Raw genomic sequence first — 15,698 nt, 5'->3', positions numbered from 1 at the left:
TCAACGACGGGCTATGTATAACGACTTGTAAGAAAACTGGCGAATTGCAACAACTTCGGTGTTTAAGAATGGAATATTTGTTTCTTTTATGCGCTGGTCGTGTGTTTGAGTAGCTTATAAATCTATAAATCTAAATTCCGCTGGGTAAATAGGGCCATGCGTATGATCCGATGCCGTGCAAGAAATGCGAAAGGGTTTTTCCCTGCTTTGCTAAAGATTAACTACAACCGTAAGATGAATTTTATCGAATTTCGCGTTTTCTCGCCAAATGACTCTTAAAGGCTATTTGTAAGAGTTCTTTATTTCGGCCAAGATAATGTTACCGCGCCATATTTGCGGAGTATATTCGAGATTTACAAGCTCAATCCAGGTTTAAACAAGTTATCTACATTTATTAGACGTTACGTGTCGCTCTATTTCAAGTTGATCTAATGCTCTTTTTCATTCCTTTGTTGTTACCCGTTAACTACGTCTGTAATTCCTGAAAATTCAATGGAGTACGCAGTACTACGGTCAGAGACTGTGCGGCACAGCGAACCCTTATGTTCTCTAAGAATGCAGCTAAGCTACTTCGGTCAGGTCAGATCACCGATAAATCGAAACCACTACCAAAGGACGATGATTTTTTCCTGCACGGCAAAGTTCTTTATAGTCGATGGACTCAAAAATCAGATCGAGCTGAGAGGATCCGCGAGAAAAGAACCTATATACATATCGTTATGGAACAAAGATACAATTCGTTTCTTCCATCCTCTGTTCTATGTATTGGGTGTACCAATGGGATAAGTAAGCACGCTGCTTTATGCCAGAGTCGTCACGAGCCGACTATGACGTTCGAAGCCATTTCACCCCCTTAGCTTCTAATACAAAGATGTTCTCTGGTACGCGTACAGTTCGTAGGAAATGGCTCACCGGCGGCAATGGCAGCATTTCGGGCCATACGAGGGGTACAGAGATCGAGGCCAGTTTTCCGACCCCTGATCCCCGTCCTCGCCACCTCCAACCTCTTCACTATACCCTCTCTGACTAGCTCAATTTTCCTTTCGTTTTTTGCCGAATTCGAGGTAGCACTGTTGGTCGGCCCTGGCTGCCTAATCTACAGCGTATGAGTCCCACGTCGGATGGCAGCATGAGAAACAGCAGTAAGACACTAAGAGCAGTAGCAACGCGTGATGTTTAAACCCGTTCGTTTTCGTCATGACATTCAAAATCGCCATATATCGGTCGGCCATACGCTCTCTCCTGCGCGCTCGTTTCCTCCCTCCCCCGCAAATAAGAATTCCATTGAATTCGCAGAGTTGTCGGACTGGTCGTAGAATTCGTAGTCGTAGTTGTTGTTGTAGTAATAGTAGTAGTAGTAGTAGTAGTAGTAGTAGCAACGGCAGTCGTAGAAGTGAAGGGGTTGCATGTGGGCGGCGCATGCTCGTCGCGACGCCATAAGCTGATTCTGTCTGTTCGAGCGACCGATGCGCATAAGCCCAGCTGACGCTCGAACCAATTCGACCTTACTTGCTTTCTACCCAACGATTTTACCCTTTTTTTCTTCTCGCCCATAGATCCCTAGTCCGAGCTTGTGCATCGCCTACAACAGCCAGTCTCCTTTCCCTGCATCCTTTTTCTGTCTTTCATCTATTTTTGTACAGTGTTGCCATATTCGGTGGATTCCGGCAGTGAATCGTGTTTTCGCTGCGGATCAAGCGAAAGAAAAGCGCTAGGGAGAGCTCATTTGCCCGAGTTAGGCAAAGCGACCACTATCGCAATGTTGACAGTGCTGATCGTGCTACACTGGAGAAGGCGAAGTTTTTCTGAATACATACGCATAGTCGACGATACACATCCAGAGTAGTTCAAGTAATCTAGGCTATCAGGAGGTCCACAAAGCGGCCGGGCGACGCCGACGATTTCGGAATGGGAATTGGATAGCGGAGAGAATCAATAGAACGAAGTAAAAAGGAATAATCTCGGTTAAAAGTGTAATTTTCACGGATGGCTTCGTAACAAGAGTCAACATTGCATACGGGGCAGGCTATCAGTTTGAGGTAAAAAAAACTGTTTCTGTCATGGCCTCTGCTATGGCAAAGGTGTCAAGTGGGCTCTTAGGCTCACTTGTCTAGCCTCCGTATACCCCACTGATAGAGATGCATTTTAAGGGCACGGGAAGCAGAGTTAAAAGGACCTAAACAGACATTTACCTTTGTTTCTCGTTTTCCTTTTCTTTTTCGCAAAAACAAAATACTTTTTTTTGCATGCATGTATCTATTATGGTAAACGAAAGCCCCCTCTATAGCTAATAGTCCACTGTTTCTGCTTTCGCCAGCCTAACGAAGAATTATGACACCAAGATCCCGTCGACCAGCCCTAGCAGGCGTCCTAGCTCTGGGTTGCAGTTTTGACAGCTCTTAGGGGCATCGATTCGTCATCGGACGAAGCTAGTATATTTTGTTTTCATCTTGTCAGCAGATCTCCAGTAGAAAATCTCGTAGCACGTTCGTTCGGTGCGTTTAGCCTCCTCCTAGTCGAACAATCCTATCAGAGTACGAGCATATTATTGGAAAAGATGCAGGTCCCGTCTATGTATTCTCATCTCATGCACCATACGCCATATAAGCATTTATCATACTTGTTGTGATCCAACAGTGTGCAACGTGCAGAATCGTAACGGGCTTAGTAGCTAAGTGGTCTGTTTCTGGGTAACAAATAAATAATTATTCTCTTCATGTATAACTAGAAATCTCTTAGTGCCTATACAGCTTTTAAAAATTAGCTACGTTGAGTTTATAAACGTTTAACAAACAGCAGGCGTAGCGAATCAGAAAACGAGGGCCTGAATGTTTCTTCTTCTATATAATCAGAGGATTTCCGACTGTTACGTTTTTCAGAACATGGCTATGAACGCCACACCCACTACCCGGTAGAAGTAATCCTTACAAACTCTATTTTCTCTATTTATTCGTTGCCATACAACTGATTTTTCTAGTCTCTTTCTACCTGCTGCTTCAATCCTGTAAATGACGAGCAGACAGTATACATTCGCATTTGGGGGAGAAGGTCCGAGAATTTCAACAACTGTTCTGCCTATTTCGGTCGCAGACGACCAGGAGGAAAGCGGAAGTTTCGTTACGATCAACAGTCAATCGAATCTGATAAATTGCAGCGTTTGCAATGAAATCATAATAGGTATCTTCGCCAGCAATGTTCGACCCGAGATCTGATCCTTCTTCCGCCATTGCTCCGCCTAGTCACGAACAATGATAACTCGAGCAATTCCGCGTGTACCACTCTGTTGAATAGAGGAACTCTATGCAAGTCACCTATTCGTCGACCTTCTCCAAGCTTCGCAGTTAAGACTCTCTAAAGTGAGATACTTTTTCTCTTTATCTGTCCCTCGAATAGTATTACTTTCGGTACCACCGTCAGCGATTTGCTTATTTGTTCCACGAACACGACCAAGGTTATTTAACGGCTCAGCATCATTATACAGGTTAAGCCTTTATGGTTAATGTGCTTGTGGCACCATCTTTGCTGTTGTCGCTATCGTTATCGCTGTGGTTGTTGTTGCCACTGAGCACCGGCGCTCTAGAGCTTCGCCTTCACGAAGCTACTACTGCGAACTCCCACTCCGCCTCCACTTTCGGCGGATTGCCGAAGGCCGACGGAAGTCCTTTGTGCGTCCGGAACAGTGAACAGAGGGAAATGCACGCGCCCGGCAGCCTAGCCCAAACCAACTGAGCCACCACGCACTGGCTAAGAGGTGGCCTTTGAGAAGATCATTGCCGGTGCATACATCGACAAAAAGCTATAGAAAGGAAGAACTCTGTGCTGTCCTTAAAAAGCGAGTTCATACTTCAATCTACCTTGAGGTCGCTGCTTTGTTAGGAATACACGGTATTGAGGTAGAGGTGAGGTGCACCGACCTCATCTTTGCCTTTTTATTAAACAGAGAAACTAGTGCTTCTGGTTTTATGGCTTGGTCCTCGCCACTTAACCACGACTGTTCGCTGACATGATCTTCACCGGTCATGTTGGACTCGTTGTTGCTGCATTTACTAAAACGCTACATAGGCCTACCGAAGAAATCATGAGGGTCTGAGGGAAACTTCACTGAGTACCGTTAGACGAGTCGTCGGTGGATAGGCAGTGGCTAAAAAGAAGAAGGAGAGATTTAAAGCGAGTGCTAGGTGATCCATGCGGCTATATTGCGTTGTGTTGTATTCGATACCTCAATAGAAGCAGTCGAAGGAGCCTCTTCTACGAGATTTCTAAGGCTGGATGATGACGACGACAATGCCAATGAGGAGATATCATGTATAAGCGTACCATAAGCGAAATGACGACGAGGACTAGCAGAAGCGCTCTGCCAGAAAACCGCTCATTCATTGTTGATGTAATTGTTGAATTGCATTATTATTTCGTATTGTCCTCTAACATTTTTTGCTTCTTTCGGGTCGTTTTCGCAACACCCCCACTACACTGCACAACAAGCCCAAATCCGGCATCGTGACGGACACCCCCGCGTGATTCGCGTGCCTGCATTGTTATTGGTAACGGCACCGATGTTGTTGTGCACAACCCGCTAGTTTGTGTCATTGTATGATCCTCCACGGAGGAGCAAACGGCTCAGTTCATTCTCGTGAGGCCTGGATGATATTCTCTATTCGTCTGGATCCAGTTATGGTCCGATATAAGTGCTGATTTTTGCCGTCCTTGTCAATGAATGAACCTTGATCTTATCGCCACCATTATGATTAGGCCAACAGTGTATTTTTAAACGGACCGCGCAAAGTGTACTGTTCCAAGCCAGTCGCATGGCGTACATCAAAAACGACAACTACTTACTACTCTACCCTAAATGCGTCGTGGGCGGGGGTGTCGGAAGCGCGCAGCGTCAGTGCCAGCGGTGGCGTCTTCGTTGTTCGACGACCTTCGCTATTGTGTACGTTTCTGCGTTTCTCCATCGATTGCAAAGTGTTCGGAAGCGCCTTTGCAACACTGCTGTAAACGGGTATAATCATTTTGAATACGTTGCAATACTACCGTAGTGTAAGCACCTTTTGAGCCATGGCTGTGCGCATGTGTGTACGATCGGAATCAACTGATTCAGTGGCATCGTCGACACAAGCGAACGCGAAGACGCGTCTCAGCAAAGCATTGCTAGCAAACATGCCCACCACGGCTGGTCTAAAATAAATTTCGATTTTTTCGTCTATCCTATGTTACGTGTTTGTATGCGCAAGGCCTAAGTACTGGCGTACGAAAATATACCCACACACACGCACATTTATGTACATATAGAGGGGCGCACATCTGCTAAATGAAATCATCTCAACATTAAAGCAGTTACTGGCAGCCGCATCGGGATCGATGTACGAATGGACAATAAAAAAGGTCCATGATGTCAAATTGGATGATGGCACAATCCTTAAATTGTGCATGATTATCGATGACACGACCAAATCATTGGAGTGTCAAAATTGGGTCGAAGCCCAACCAATCATCATCAACCGCTCGGACTCGGCCGGAAACCATTGGGTGCGAAAGAAAACACCGAAAATCGCAGTTGTCGCGCGACGCACAAACGACAGTAACAGTTATATTGTGATATTATTGGTACCACCATTAGCGGATAAACAGTGGGACTTCCTTTTTGTTGTCAGCGAACCCTTGCCCAATACGTATGGCTAGCACGAACAAGAAATACGATTATTGTGGATCTGGTCGTATCTTTGCGGGTGTCCGGATCCTCAGCGACTTCACAGTCCAACTCATGTACACCCGAATCAAAGAGAAAGTCGTCTCTGCTTTAACAGGAGTTATACTCAGTCATTCTGTATCAGAATATGATAGGATGGTACCGTAGCTGTCGAAGTTGGGCTACAGCAATGCCACTCGCCGACGAAACGGATGGCATCATCCGTGTGGCGCTGAGACAAAGGCTGAAGACAGAAAAATGTTTATAAAATGTATGGCAAATCTTCCATTTCCGCCCACTCCTATAACTGAGGGCGGCTGTCAATGGATGGCTGAGCTCGGCGTTCTGCCGCCGACATACGTTTGTCCGTCCCGAAATTATTGTTCACTATCAGATAAACGATGTACACTAGGAGTATCGTTGGAACAATTCGAAGAAGATAGGATTGACACCGACTGATTCTTAGGGTACAGCATCTCGGCGCAAACAATGAACGTGACACGGCGAAGAATCGTATTATACGACTAATTTCAAGTAGTCAATGAGCGGCGGAACTCTGGCTCTAACGTTTGTAGCATTGCAAAAGACACATTTATAATAAGTAAAGCAACCGATTAGAATTCAGTCAAGCTACTTTCTTTCGGCACATATATAGGTCATTTAATAATTGACCTAATTAATAGTTTATTTATCTAACATTATCCCGCTGCTACAATCTGATGTGTCTGATTATGAGTACTGAGGAGTGAATTTTGCCTCCGGCTCTGATCGGACCGATGGCTCATTGAGACTCAGTTAGTCGTATTTATTGAACATTTTCACGCCTGAACGCGTCCTGCAGGCCGGAAATACGGCTGGACACATCCATTTATTATTCCTTCCGCTAGCCATTGCTGCTCTTTTCTGTGACGACGGTACCATAACATAAAATTTATCTAACGGAAGCCACCTAATCGGCGCGTAATACACAGAATCGACGACGTGGTCAGTTCAAGCTTTTGATATTCGATCATTTCGATAATTTTTTTTACCCTTCAGAAGATATTGATTGTTGACTGCGGCAAGACTGGCGATCGTCTCAATATGTCAACTTTCACTACTCGGTAGGTTGCAACGGATAGGGGTACGAAGCCATGTTCAAGCTGTTCTCTGTTTATTATGCATTTATAGATTTTATACGTTTTGCTACGCTACCTATAAGTAGGGGCTGCCATAGAGGGCTTGGCCAGCGGACGCACCGGGTAGACATTTTGTATTGACACAAATTCTAAATCTAACCGATGCTGCGAAGACACAGCAAAAAAAATCGGGATAACAGCTTGGTGTTAGGACAAATATATATATATTGCTAAGATATCTCGCTCGTACGTACGTACGTACGTACGCAGGTAAATGTACGTAACAAGCGTACCAGAGCTAATCCTAATCAACACAACGATTAAAAAATAAGCTTCTGTCCATTTGGGTAAAACGAGTCACCAAACGATCAGTGGTAGCTTTAAACACCTTCACGAGCTAACGATATCTTCTGTTGTTCCGATAAAATAGATCAGTAGCCAACGTGCGACGCTTACAACGTATTTTTTATGGATACATTAGTAAACCAGTTAAAGTTAGTTATAGATTCCCAGCCCCATATAACTCCCCAACTAAGCCTATGTGGGTATATCCGATTGTTGAGAGTTAATTGTGTTAATCTTATTTACCATCGAAAGTTCATCATCTATTTATTTGCATATGATCAAGGGTAGCACACAGCGAGACCAGTTGCTACTCTTTATCGAACTGGAATTTATATCACAAATGACCATATTGACAGACGTAAATCAAATAATCTTCAGACCGTTGCCTCCGTACGTTTTATTTGTACTACTATATAGACTATTGTTCGTTGAGCCAGCCAGCCAGCCAGCCTGCCTGCCTGCCTGCCTGCCTGTAAAACTGCTTCCGTTTAACCGTCTGATAATCTATTCAATTGATATAACATATACATTTGTCTATGGGAACGTGTGTAATAATCTGTACCGGCTTTGATGTTACTCATTCGACTGACTGAACGTATTCTGCCATCTGAACCGTCCCGCCGTCTTCGTCGCTCCTTCAGCCGATCCAGTTGGCCTTTTAATCATACCTGTGTTTTACGGCGGAGTCTTCACACGCTAATTAAGTGGTTACCTTGAATATTTTTCACATGGAAACCCGTTACTTCATGTAGACCTTGCCAGCAGACTATTGTATTGACTATGCAAATTTTATTATACTACCGCAGTACTCTGGGCCATCTCGTCTTTGACAAGTTAATTTCCAACTAACAATAACAATAACGTACGTGTTGCGTAAATAACATTGTATTCTCATGAATCATCCTGCCTTGCGAAAAAGCAGTTTTCATAAAGATAGGACTCTCTAGAGTTTGAACAATATATAGCAACTAGTACGTTATTGTTATCTGGGTATATACAGATCTTGAAGGCAAACGGGTACTCGGCTTCCTAGCAACTTCGTACGACATTCATCTAGCCCTAAAGATGCCTGATCGAATTCAGGATCTGCGTACAAGTCGAATATAAACTGCACCTTCAGAGATATTAATCTGACAGGCCGTCGGGTGACTACAGTTTGCCAGAACTACTGATAGTGTGATTTTTCCAGTAACAAAAAGTGAAGAAGATGTTTCTAAAAGGGTCCATTGTATGTAGCGAAGGAAGGAATACCTATTAGTGGCCCATTTTAATGAAAAGGCATTAGTTGTAGCAGTAGCCAACTGCGATGGCAGCTGCTCTGGGGAAGTGAAGCACGTATCCAACAACGTGTGACTCCTGTTTTCAACTGTCGCCTCCGTAACTTCCGCACTTAGTCACTTTAAGTCAGAGCTCAGAATCATCGCGAATCCGTTCCAGCAGGAAGGATGCGTAACAACATCAAGCACAGTTAGTTGACGGAAGAATGGCCACGCGAACAATGGCCGTTACAAACAGGCGCAGGCGCAAAAATCAACAGTTGCAACGCCCGTCGCCACGCTACTAATGCTTGCACAGATAACACTATCTTATAGAGTGATTTGATGGTAAACGATTTTCTGGGGATCTGCTCGAATGCTCCCACGGCTATGTTTATACACCGCTTGATCGTTGAACGTGCCCGATGCGCTCGGACAACTGTAGCGCCACCAGACGGCTGCTCCACTCCGTCGTCATCGAAGAATCAGAGTTGTTGGTTATTATTGGGTCGTTTCGTAATGCTGCACTAACGTTGATGATAGCGGTAAGTCTTCCTTTGACTAATATTTCCACGTCCGCAGGCGAGGTCGAGTATACTGTGTGGTATACTGGTGTTTGTCACTCGTCTCTTAACTAGTAACAATGACCATAGCAGAAGTAATAGCAAGAACACAAGACACACTTGTATGATGGACTGCGTGACATTGGTACTACCATTAGGCCATCTCGGTCGATAATAGTGCCGTCGAAAAGGCCAAGCCGATGCTATCGGCTTTGCGGGGCACCGAGCTATGTCATGTTGCGTCGTGGTACCGGCACCCCGACTAGCAGGGAAGATGCATGATGGACGGATATTGACTATACGATGATGCTAGAATCAGAAGTGCAGGACTGTCATAGGTTTCTCCACTATAGCAGCATGGCACTATTTATATGCAGAGGCAAATAGACCCAATTTTACGTCGCAGAATATCCTCTATACTCATACAAGCGCGCATGTAATTGCGAGCCATTGCTATCCCGTTCTCACTCGCGGCGTACATATATATACACATGATATAGCTATAATATGCGGACGACTCATTGGACCTGACGCTGTTTCCCCTCGCTTTACTTGACGAAGCTCTCCACCGGGCAGGTTATGCTGCATTTGGACACACACAGTACGGAAAGCAAGACGAAAATCCTCTTGTAAACGCTAGCATTTTAGGTCTTAGACATCCGCCTCCAATAGCTTAGACGAGCGACTAGAAGACCAGCGGCAGCGACTACGAAGCCCACGGTGATTTGCTCTTGGGCTAGTGTACTGCGGTGAACTTCGCCAGTTTGAATGACCATTGCGGAACATCATGACCGGTCCCTACTACAATAGCTCATGCTATTCTTGCGGTCGATTATATTTGCTTCTGACTTCTTCGTAGAAGCTACGCTTCAAGTACATTGGACACCTTTTCTGCAACCAAACGACAAAGTGGGAATGACAAGGTAGAAGAATCGACAATTCTTGCTGTTGCTAGTGGCACTTCCTTCACTCAGATAGTGGACCCTTTGCCAAACTGCCATCGAGATGTGACTGGCCGAGTTGGATATTACCTGTCCATTTCAGGTGGCTGGATCAAGCTGGCTGCCGCGCTCTAGACGAGCTGAACATAAAATAGTCGAGTCGTCAGTGTTACGTAGTCTGCGGTCACATAATCGTCTACGACGCGATGCTATTGCAGTGCTGTTATCGTTGCCATGCGGTAGCTATGATGGCGGCGCTGCTGTTGATGACAAGGATGTGAACGAGAAGACAGAAGACGGACGACAACGACGACCGTGACGACAACAACATCAGAACGACAAAGAGAATCGAGGAAATGTTATGAAAACGATGCTCGGTCTGCTAGGAAAGGAAAGGGAGCCAGGACCAAGGAGGTGCTCGGGAAGAGAAAACCTGTTCGGTTTGCGCGGTTTGTTGTCGACACAATACAGTAAGCAGCCAGCGAACGTCGAAAGGACAATGTATACTTTACTAAATGACTGGAGGATCAGCCCCGTTCTTAGTTAGCACTAGCAAGAAATGAGGCTTGAAAAAAGAACGGTGTCATCGCCGTTCCTGGTGAGTGCAACATCAGCACTGATGGTCCGCTAAGTGCAGACTCGATGCGCGGAACAAAACAGACCAGAGTGTGACACCCAACACAATCCCCATGACGTAATGTCATCAACCATAGTTCCTCTACCACCTATGACAAATCGTCTCACACCCAGCAGTCGATAAGTAACCGCGGAACGGAAGCTGGACAGAATACGATGTAACTACAAGCTCTCACCTAGTTCCAACTATATAAATTCGTATATATACATACAAACGAATTGTGCAGCTCGTTTGTATTCAAATATTTTGCTTGATAATTGTTTGTTTTTTTTCAAACATGAAGCTCGTAAGGGGATGCAAAGGGACAACGTAAGACTTCTTTGTACAGTGTCTATTGACAACCTGGCTAAATGCACCATACGTCGTAAGATCGTGATATACATGAAGCGATGGGTCGGGAGGACCAGAACTGTGAACGGACTTCCCAAGTTCGTACATGTCGCCGCAATTCAACAGGCAACTCATGATAGAGCAGTGTCTATGATACGCCTTTTGCTTAACAACGATGCGCTATTGAACTGCTATAAAATATCTATGGTATCATAATGTCAAAAATCATCACATCATTCGACTGACTTTAGGAACGAGACCATATACCAACACTGATGTTAACAGTAGTTCTCAAATAGCAGCTATACCTGATAGAATAATGGTAGCCTAATGTGCTCCCGGCGCATCTTGCTATAGACAAAGCGAACGCCGGCTTCACTTAGAACTTTCAAGTAAACTCAAACTTCAAAGAACGGCATCCAAATATGGAACAAAGGTCACCAGCATATTATTAAAACAAAAAAAAAAAAAAAAAAAAGAAAAACACATGACGATATCAATTACAATGTCGCAATAGTTGAAAAAGATCGGTTTCGTAACCAATATAAGAAAACACTTATATTGGTTACGCAACCGATCGACGCCGTCGGTTCGGCACTTCAGTAATGCTGCAGAAACGCAAGCATAAAGGCTCTCCCCTTTCCCTGTTTTCGCCTTTTATCTTTCTCGCGCAGCACGTCTTTTTCTAACGTCGTTTGCGGTTTAGGCCCATTTGTGGGCTTTGGTGGTCATCGTTTTCAGTGGCGATTTTGATGAATATAGCAACCATCCCAAGCGTCAGATCATAACAGAAAGTAATAGTGTGTGGTTTCACCCCTGGCTGGAATCGACAGCGTAACGATGAACGGAAGCCATTAGCCGAATAGAAAACAATGTAGATGACGAGCAGCTCTTGCCTTGGTCTTCGGGGTTTCTGTTGCCGCCGCCTTTTGACAAATCGAACGCTCAATAGTAAGGTAGCGGCAGAGAACCTGTCTACCGTCGTTCTACCTACGAATGACTTACAAATGAGCCAGGGACTATCAGCTCGTAGCTGTGCGTGTACCCTAATTGATTTGGTTGACATCAGCGAGGCGTTTTGGAATAACAATGATGTTATTTCAAATCTACCTCGTTTACTACGCAAATTGACGACAACTAGTCATAAAATTATTGGACAGTGATGACTTTTAGTACTATATTATATTGGAATTATTGTGTAACTAGGTACGTATATTTTCTGGCCGTTGACACCGTTATTTCGGTGCGGTAGACGGCTTTCTCTATTTACACGTAATCTAATAGGTTCTTTTGCAACGATGCATGTCACTATCAATGTACAAATGTCGTCCAACCTAACCAAAGGGATAACCGTATGTTTTTCCCTCCACGACTTTCTTTACGCGTATCCCACAAACGGGATTTATCAGCAGATTTCCACCGAATCCGTTCCTCTCGCTATTTGTATGTATGTATGTATGTATGTTCTTATTTTGCCTATACGAATTTCCTTCTTCGCAAAAGAGCCGTCCCCGTCTCCATGTAAAGAAGCTATCTTGTGCATAATGTGCTCTGTTTGAAAAATCGGAGCCAGGCGGGCTTGGGTAGAGCGGTGGGGATACAAAAGTCGGAGCCCAGTTGGGTTGGCCTAGGCGTTAGGCACGTGCCCCACCTTGATCCTGCCCATCAGAACCAACTGCCACCCATCACTTCTTCATCCACTTTCTACTTTTCAAACTGCTCTCCGTTTGGATTCGACGTTTGCTCGACTCACTATACAGCATCACTATTACTAGCACCACTAGCGCCGCCATTACTGCTGCTGCTGCTCCTCCTGCTCCTGGTTTTGCACTGGGACATGGTCGGTCTGTAACATTCAGAAGGCTGTGTGGATCCGATACCTCTCTGATGGGCTAGCGAAAACGCTCGGCTTTTCCCTATCGAACACTGTCTTTTGCTATTCCGCTGTCTCTTCTCTCGTGCGAAAGCGCGGGGAAGCGAAGAGGCTTAAACGAAGTCTAGCATGGTTTGTGCTATGGGGTGACAAGGTATTCACCCCCGCAAGTGCAGACAACGCAAAGAAAACCGTGTGGGAGAGTGGGGGCGTTGCAAGGTTTGGGACGACCGAACGAACCAACGACGAATCCACCCAAAGCGATTCGCTGCTTCTTGCAGATCTGGCGGGGGTGGTTTCGTCGGTAGCTCCTGCGACAGCTAGAGGCGCCTAGTGAAGCCGGTAGGGATGGCTAGCCGGCTCGGAGCTGCTTGACTGGCTAGATTCACAAAAGTTTCAGTCTTGAAAGAAAGAAAGAATGAAAAACACGGGGGTTATTTCTCTACCCCTTTGTTCCTTTTCCTCTAGCCTAAAGATGACTCATATTGGTGCTCCTTGAACATCACCGCCTCCCGAATCGACCGAGCGGCAACAGCGGCGACGGTAGCGCGAGAGTCGTCGCTCTATTACCAGCCTTTAAAACGGCAGACAAGCAGACTAGCTTTTATTCATAATTAGGAAACCGACAGGACGGAGAAAGCATGAAGCAGGCAAGACGTGCCAGCAGCGGCTGTAGCGCCTTGAAGAGACGGTTCACATATTTCGATTTCGGGACTCAGGATACAGAGGTATTTGAGTCGAAAAATGTGTACCTTGTTACCAACATGGCATGGCCACATGTGTCACACATGCGATACACAGAGATCAGGTGAGGGCGAGTAAAAGGCTAGTAGCGACAGAAAGAAGGGAAAGTGATAAAAACAAAGGACTGACAAGTTGGTATGTTTTTCAGTACTGATATATTTAATTGCACTGAAATAGGGTCATGAGTCCCCTGTAGCAAGTCTATACGTGACATTTTGTGGGTACTGTTTTAGTTTTTACACGTACCAAAATCCCTCAATGTGTACCGACAACGTTTTGCTATTACTGTTTGCACCGTCTTGTAAACTAGCCATATTTAATGAACATATTATTCTATGGACGTTAGAATCAGATTGGCAGTATTTTTAAGCAATGTGTCGACAAGTATTAGCCGTTCAAAAGACTCAGAAGAAGCTTAATTGCTATATACTACCATTATAATGAAGGCCCCTATCAAACATTCAGAGAAAACCGAAATGATCGAAGCGTCTTGAAGCGACCCTTGGGATACCTTGCCAACAACAGCACTAACGACAAGGTTCAGCATTCACCGCATATGAAATATAAAGAACCCAACAAAGACCCACTGAATATTGTCCAACCTTGACTTAAATGATGTACCAAACGACTGCTACAAGACTACCCTTCATCGCGATGAAGTCTATCTGTTACCTCATCTCATAGTAGTCGTATCATGCCAAGCGAGTACCGGGTGTGACCTGCTGAACACCTCCAGCTTGTCTCTCTCGAAATCTACGCTTGTGCCACCTTTTGTTCATCGTTAAGTTACTGTACGCAAATTCACGACCTTCGAAGAGGCGTCGTTCTTCGAAGAGAACACCCATTCGGTCAATGCAGTCCTGTGCCTGGATTGAACCTGCAGAACGAACCGGCCGAAGCAGCCAAACCAGACGCCGGCCTAGCGAATTCGACCTACTTTGGCCGATAGCTAGGCTGTTGTTCACTGATCGTTTGGGTTCAAGGTTTTGACCTCCTCCCGATGTCAGTAAAAACGTTTCGATTTTTGAGAACACACCTGCCGATCAGGCGCGTGCTTCGCACGAGGTTGCCGACAGTTTGTGTCCCTCCGTCTGGGAAGTTCCCTGAGTAACGGGTTCTCAGGTGGATTTATTTGGTGCCAAATCGATGATCGTCAGTAAAAGTACATTATGAAAAAAACAAACTGAATCTATCGCCTTCCGCTGTCCGAGAAATAAACCAATTCGGCACGTGTTTCAAGTGTTTTAAACTGCGCGATTCTGATTACCTTTATGCTTATCATATTGTAACGCTGAAGGAAACATGGAGTTTTATGAGACAATAATTCATTTTGATTTTGGTTTTCTATCCAATTTTTCTTATGCACCGGGAACTCGTTCTGCTGCAACAAGTATCGTTATTTTGCCTTGCCAATTACGAGCCAATTAGCTGTAGCACAAAAGTTTGTACGTCAAAGAAACAACTATACAAATATATGTATTCTATATATGGAATATAATAGTTGTAGAACAACACCGTTAGTTATCTGTATATCTTATGTATAGTTAAATTGGCATATGGTTTGTGTGAGACCGATATAACTTACATTTGTAGTTATGGTCGATCAATAAAGAGATTGGTTAAACCCAGAATAATCTATTGCTACTTTTTTTTCTTTAGCCAATCCGGCGTTTGATGGCTCTGCCGGGGTACATTCCGGAAAAATAGAAATGTACTCTGCCAACAAGCTTCCACAAAATAATAACCCCAGCCAGAGAACGCCCATGTTTCGGTGTGGTATTGTCGTCGTGTTTTTCCCTTTTAGTCAAGCTGGACACCTTGGTTACGTATACATCAAGGTTTCGAATTCTATTAATTTAATTCGCCGCGGTCCCTGTAGCTGTTTATGTAAGATAAGTTTTTGTCGCCGTTAGCTTTTCCATTAATAAGGGCAGAAATTATATAGTCCAATGGCGTTATAATTATTTAGTCGCAACTGTACATTGTCACTTTGCCTATAAGGAGCTAATAGAATTCAAGGATTCCGTATAAATCGAACAGAAAAACGTTCTGACATTAGTACGAATATTTTCACAGCGAATTTACTTCGCTTCCTTTACATAAAATTATGTTTCAAATGCGCCATGATCTGTGTGGCTTTCAGCTGATAGTATTTAGGACGCGAGGGCGTCTCGTAATCTGTTAGAATAACAGAATGAGGTC

General features: G+C 44.6%; 1 protein-coding gene across 16 annotated transcripts in view; it reads right to left on the bottom strand.

Annotated features, from left to right (window-relative positions):
* The window catches only part of LOC111248935 (uncharacterized), a 165,133-nt gene that overhangs the window by 23,747 nt on the left and 125,688 nt on the right, over positions 1-15,698 (bottom strand). For 14 of the 16 annotated variants that reach the window (XM_086989108.1, XM_086989110.1, XM_086989119.1 and 11 more), the window contains one exon: positions 4,837-4,992. The exons of the other annotated variants lie outside the window; for them this stretch is intronic. In XM_086989108.1, coding sequence (XP_086845234.1) covers positions 4,837-4,992 — 156 coding nt within the window. The remainder of the gene's footprint in view (positions 1-4,836; positions 4,993-15,698) is intronic. 16 annotated transcript variants of the gene reach the window in all.

The sequence above is a fragment of the Varroa destructor genome, unplaced genomic scaffold (assembly GCF_002443255.2).
Source record: "Varroa destructor unplaced genomic scaffold, Vdes_3.0 BEIS01000004.1, whole genome shotgun sequence".
Taxonomy (NCBI): Eukaryota; Metazoa; Arthropoda; class Arachnida; order Mesostigmata; family Varroidae; genus Varroa; species Varroa destructor.
The sequence above is the reverse complement of the archived record's forward strand: the minus strand, read 5'-3'. Positions and strand labels throughout refer to the sequence as shown.